Source organism: Dendronephthya gigantea, unplaced genomic scaffold (assembly GCF_004324835.1).
Source record: "Dendronephthya gigantea isolate DGI-Jeju-01 unplaced genomic scaffold, DenGig_1.0 001060F, whole genome shotgun sequence".
NCBI lineage: Eukaryota > Metazoa > Cnidaria > Anthozoa > Malacalcyonacea > Nephtheidae > Dendronephthya > Dendronephthya gigantea.
The window spans coordinates 5805-11125 of NW_021164070.1; the positions used below are offsets into that span (position 1 = coordinate 5805).

Here is a 5321-nt window from a genome sequence, read left to right on the forward strand (position 1 = left end):
GTCCAGCGATGTCCAGTGATGTATAATGATGTCCATTGATGTATAATGATGTCCAGTGATATGCAATGATGTCTAGCAATGCCTAGTTGCGTGTAAGGATGTATATTGATATGTTATGATGGGTATCTATGATGAATTATGGCTATTGATGTATATATGCCAGCTAAAACAAGTGCGATTTTACTATTGGTGTATACTGGACATAAACTTATTACCCTTTGCGCGGTAAAATTTAATATGGCCGCCAGTGTTGGAAACGTTGAAAAAGATGAAAATAAATTGTGAATAGTGTGCAATTCCTTAAGCTAAAATGATAAGGTAAAATTGTGTTCCACGATATGTAACATGTAACAACAGTATACGTAATTATAGCCTTCTGGAAATGGTTTTTAGATTTTCAAACAAGTTTAGAGAAGATTTGGAACTTATATATGCCAAGGTTACTGCATAACAATATTTTTATTTTAACAAGATATAAACAATTTTGAATTCGTTTGCCAATTGCTTTCACCTAGAAAGGTAACATAACATGATATGTACAAATTAAATGGTTATTTTATTAGTACACCAATCCATTTGATGGTGCACCTGAGTTAACATTGAGCACTTGTGAGCTACCAGAAAATGTACAGTTAATAGGTAAGTGTTTATGCTTCCTAATGGTTCACATATCGTGGGCAATATATATCAATACTATCAATACTTGGTATTGGGATTGCCCATCCATAGCTGCAATTCCATTCAATTTATTCAAGAAAATTATTCAAAATGTGGCAAGTGGACTGTATTAGAAGGTTCTTCAAGAGATATGTATGCAGATGACAGTTCTGATGAAAGCAATGTTGACACATCAGATGAAGAAGGGCAATCAAGGTTTGTTGTGACTATTTTCATGTTATTAACCTTTTTGATGCACACTTTTTATGACATTAATAAATATGAAATATTTTGTTATTTTAGTTGCTATGATTCTGATGAGCAAAACAGTTCAAATTGCAGTCCTTCATTTGAGACATTATTCAGAGATAAATACCCAAGATCATGTGTAAAGAGGGCCTCAGAATCTCCATCAATGGACTGGACGTCAACGCAATCAACATGCAGGAAATCAACAATAAGCAATAATGTATTAGCTAAACCATGTGCTGCTTACGATATTGATGAACAATGTAAACCCCAAGAAAGTTACACTTCCTAAGGATTTGTGGTCTCAGGTTCAACAATGTCTACATCTAATGACAAGTGTATTTAGTCGATTAAAGACTGAATGTGGTGAGGAAAATGATGGCAATGGAAGTCCATCTCAAAGAAGGCAAGTTTGGTTGAAAAATCTTGTGTGAAGCAAAGACTATTTGATGATTGCAAAGTATCTGATTTCCAAAGGGCAATCTGTAGAGAAACTATTTGTTAGACAGAAAGGATCAAAGGGACCAGGCATTGAGCTTGCATCAAGAAAGAGATTTCTTCATGATTCCGGATGTACAATTGCAGAAATTGAAAATTTTGATTCTGGTTTTAGTCAAGAGAATAGCAGTGATGATTTCATTTCAGCATCATGCAAAACCACAGTGTCAGAAACTAGTAATGGGAGTTGTTGTGAATCACTTTATCGAAAAAGAGGTTTTGTAAAAGAATCTACTGCTGACTATTGTCCGAAATCCACCAGAGGTGATTTATCGTGTCACAAATATCTCACCAGAACCATAACAAGGTTACACAAGGATTGTCTGTGAAAAAAACATCGCAGATATCGTCTTGTGAGAAGAAGATCAAATAAAGCCAAATCAACAAGTAATGATACCAAAGAAATGAATGAATGTACTAAAGAGACATGATGCTGTGAGAAATGAACATTCATTTGATCAATGTCTTAGTGATACAGAAGACTTTCACATATCTAAGAGTGGAAAAAAGAAGATTGTGGAATGTAAGCAACAAAGTGAATTCAGTAGTTCACCCGAAATGCATGAAGTTATACTGGTTTCTGCTCCATCAACACCAGTCATTCAGAAGTCGTTGGATTGTCCTCAAGAAATGTCTAAAAACACCACCCCCCCTCCCCAGTACCGACGTTCATCCACCCACGCAGGGTTCCTGGAAGCCAAACTTCGCTATACACTGAGTTAAACATAAAGGAACGTTGTTCTTCCACTCCACGTAAACATATCCAGATAAACGGAAGAGGTAAAAAACTCCTAAACCATAACGAGTGTCTGAAACAACTTGAATTTCCCACTCCATGTAGTTTACCGGCAGATTCGATGCCTAGTCCGATCAGGTCCACTGCAAATAACAAACATTTGAATGGAACGTCATCAAGCCCTAAATCGGAATGTACGAAAGATTCCTTGGTGAAGTCAATCAGCACACAATCGCCAAGTTCTATTCTAATACCCGAGATTTCAGTGAATTTCTTAGGACCCAAAGAAATTGTTGAGAGAAGTAGCCTGGTTAAGGACAATACAAATAAACATAAATCGCGTTTACTCGAAATAAAGATATCACTGGTGCCCCGCCACGCCCGCCATGCCACATCCCAATTGATCGTTCAAAACAAAAACACTTGTCACACATACCTTGCAATGATGAAGATGGAAACTTTTCTTAAAAGGCACAGCCAGTTTATATCCCACCTCAACTCCTGGAGTTGAGCCAAGTAAAAGAAGAGAACAATGTTATAGAGATGATGCCCGTGTTAAATTCAACTCCGAGATAAGAACAAGTGGCAAAACGACCGCTAATTTCAAGAGGTCTATGACAACGATAGATGGACCCAAGTTGATGGGTGTCCTTCTGACAGTTATCAACAGCTACCACGCCTAAAAATTACCCCACGTCGCCGAACATTTCATCCCTATGCCACTGCGAATAAGTTTCCAAAAAACACCATCACCAACTGTCAGGTCATCACTGATTTCACCATTACGAGATCTTACAATCAAAACACCATCATCGTCTTCTTACAAGTGGACTACACTTGATCGTAGCCCCATGGCTATTGTGTTAAAGAAGCTCGAAGAATGTCTGATCCAGTCGTAGCATCCCGGAAGATATTAAAGTTTGGTTCACACGATGCGCAAAGTGATAGATTTAATCCAGACAGAGAAGAAAAAGTGACTCGGCATGATTTTCAATCATATCCGAGATGCAGTGAAAGTAGCTCACAAAGCGTCCCAGGAAGTTACTGTTGAGGAAAGGTATAATGACAGATTCTAGTTGTGAAGGGGATGACTCTCGTTCGAACTGCCTTAATGGAAAATGTACAAAGACTTTCTGCTTTAACTGTTCCATGGAATTGTCGTAATTATTTTGGCTGCTGTAAGATCAAATAGTAATCTTAGTACATTTTTTAAAATGTAGATTTCATAAATGTTTATACTTGTTGTGCGTTTAATAAAATGTTATTACTTTCACTTCGTGTCTATCGCTAACTTTTACCTTCGGCTTCGGATTTCTATTATATTGTTTGATGTCTGAACCGGAACAATTATATAATATAAAAAGATATTTACAGACAACAATAGTTTCAAGTTAACCGTCGATCAACGTGATATTTTCTTCACAAATTGTCTTTTAAATTTAAATTTGGCGTAGCAACTATATAAGTAAACAAGAACTTCACAAATGAGGGTGAAAAGATTCTGACATGTTTTAGCCGTTGGTAAAATGCCAAGTTCGCTTGACCATATGGCTTGACGTTTTAATGCGATTATGACTTATGTTGAATGGCGGAGCAGCTACCGGGCATCACCTCACCTGAGTATTCACTGCTTGATTTTGATAGTTTAATCGTTGTTATTGAACAGTTGCGCTGCATGGTTGTATGCGAAATAAGACGTTAAGTACTATTCCATGTGGATTATAAGTTTTCTGTGAAAGAGGCCTCTGATTTGGTTTTTGATCACTTTTTTTGACTGACCGTGACGTATTCACCGAAGTTGGCTTGCCAAGACAGGAAATTAAGCCATCAAAAAATCCCATATTCGGCAAGGAAGGTTAAACTTGTACTCTTGATCAAGGAACAATAACAAAATATTGTGAAAGATATACTCCTATAGCACAGCATCCATTCTTGTCCCATATAATCAACGGTTTATTTGATTTACAATTTTTGCGCTATTTTTACTTGTAATTTCAAGTGACACTCTTTAATATAATTACCAGCTATATATACGCGGCGAAATTCTAATTTTCTTGCACAGCTTGTAAAAGAACGGCAAAATAGAAAGTTTGCAATTCTTGCTACTATTTAAAAATTGTCCATAAGCAGGATAATCTCCTCTAGCTGCGTGTGGTAGCCAGACATCCTGACTGCCAGCGGCGTCGTCATTCGAAAAGAATCAAGGTCATGATCTTGCCCTGACTTCACACTATAGCATTCTTAGTTCAATACAATTGCAGTAGCCGAAGTACAATAGCCAAAAGATGTTCCGTTCATTATATATTTTTCTCTTGTGCGATGAATGATCAGGTACTAGGTAGCTATTATTGGCAATTGGCAGGTGCGCTTATATTATTCGTTTGGTGTTTTTCCTCATTTATGTCAATGAGATTGTATCCATCTTTTCTGCTGTATTGTAGCTTGATATTACAGTCAGCTTCCTGTTAACAATCTAATATATAGAAGAATAACCCATATCCATATTAGGTAAAGTTTTATCAAGTACATATGAAGTATACAACTCCGCAATGATATATGATTGATATCACATGAAAATATTATTTTGACAAACATTACAAATGTAGATACTAGATAATGTCTTCGGGGTTATTATAATAAAGCCTTTCTAACAAATGGTAACAATTGTCAACTGAGAAGAAGTCGAAATCCTTTTGTTTTACAAAATACAAAAACAACAACTTATAAAGCTATAATATTTGCTCCGCAACTTGAAACATCTGTCACATGGAAGGTCAATGTAGGCCAACATTGTATTGCTTCAAATTGGCTGAAATTTTTCATTGTTTACACAATCTTTATTTGAATATTAAGTATTAGAAATTTGAGTCCAGAGAAACAAAATATGGTCCGGTCCAGTCCATATTTTGTACTATGCCGAAATCTTCATTGGGAAGTTGTACGCAATCCTGAATCACTCATTTTCAGATATAGCAGAAATTGATCAGATAGATTTCAGAGAGGCCGTGTGAGGCATAGCCATAGCTACTGAATACGTGCACATTTGATTGTGGTGCATGGAACAGTCAGCGGATGTGAAAAGGTGCATCTCCTTCTGACGTACTTTGCGTTGCATGCATGCAAGTGTTGAATAATAAACGCCCTTAATTAAACTCTAAGAGGCGGAATACGATCGCTTCGA

General features: G+C 36.7%; 1 protein-coding gene across 2 annotated transcripts; it reads left to right on the forward strand.

Annotated features, from left to right (window-relative positions):
• Window positions 1–222: 222 nt before the first annotated feature.
• Window positions 223–3459, forward strand: LOC114544928. Of its 2 annotated transcripts, XM_028563411.1 has the most exons (5): window positions 223–318; window positions 394–439; window positions 564–639; window positions 756–873; window positions 961–3459. In XM_028563411.1, exons 1-5 carry the CDS (start codon window positions 311–313, stop codon window positions 1196–1198), a joined length of 486 nt encoding a protein of 161 aa, XP_028419212.1. In that variant the 5' UTR covers window positions 223–310; the 3' UTR covers window positions 1199–3459. The 2 variants fall into 2 exon arrangements, with proteins under 2 accessions (XP_028419212.1, XP_028419211.1); XM_028563410.1 differs by having other exon boundaries at window positions 223–439.
• The last annotated feature ends 1862 nt before the right edge of the window (window positions 3460–5321 follow it).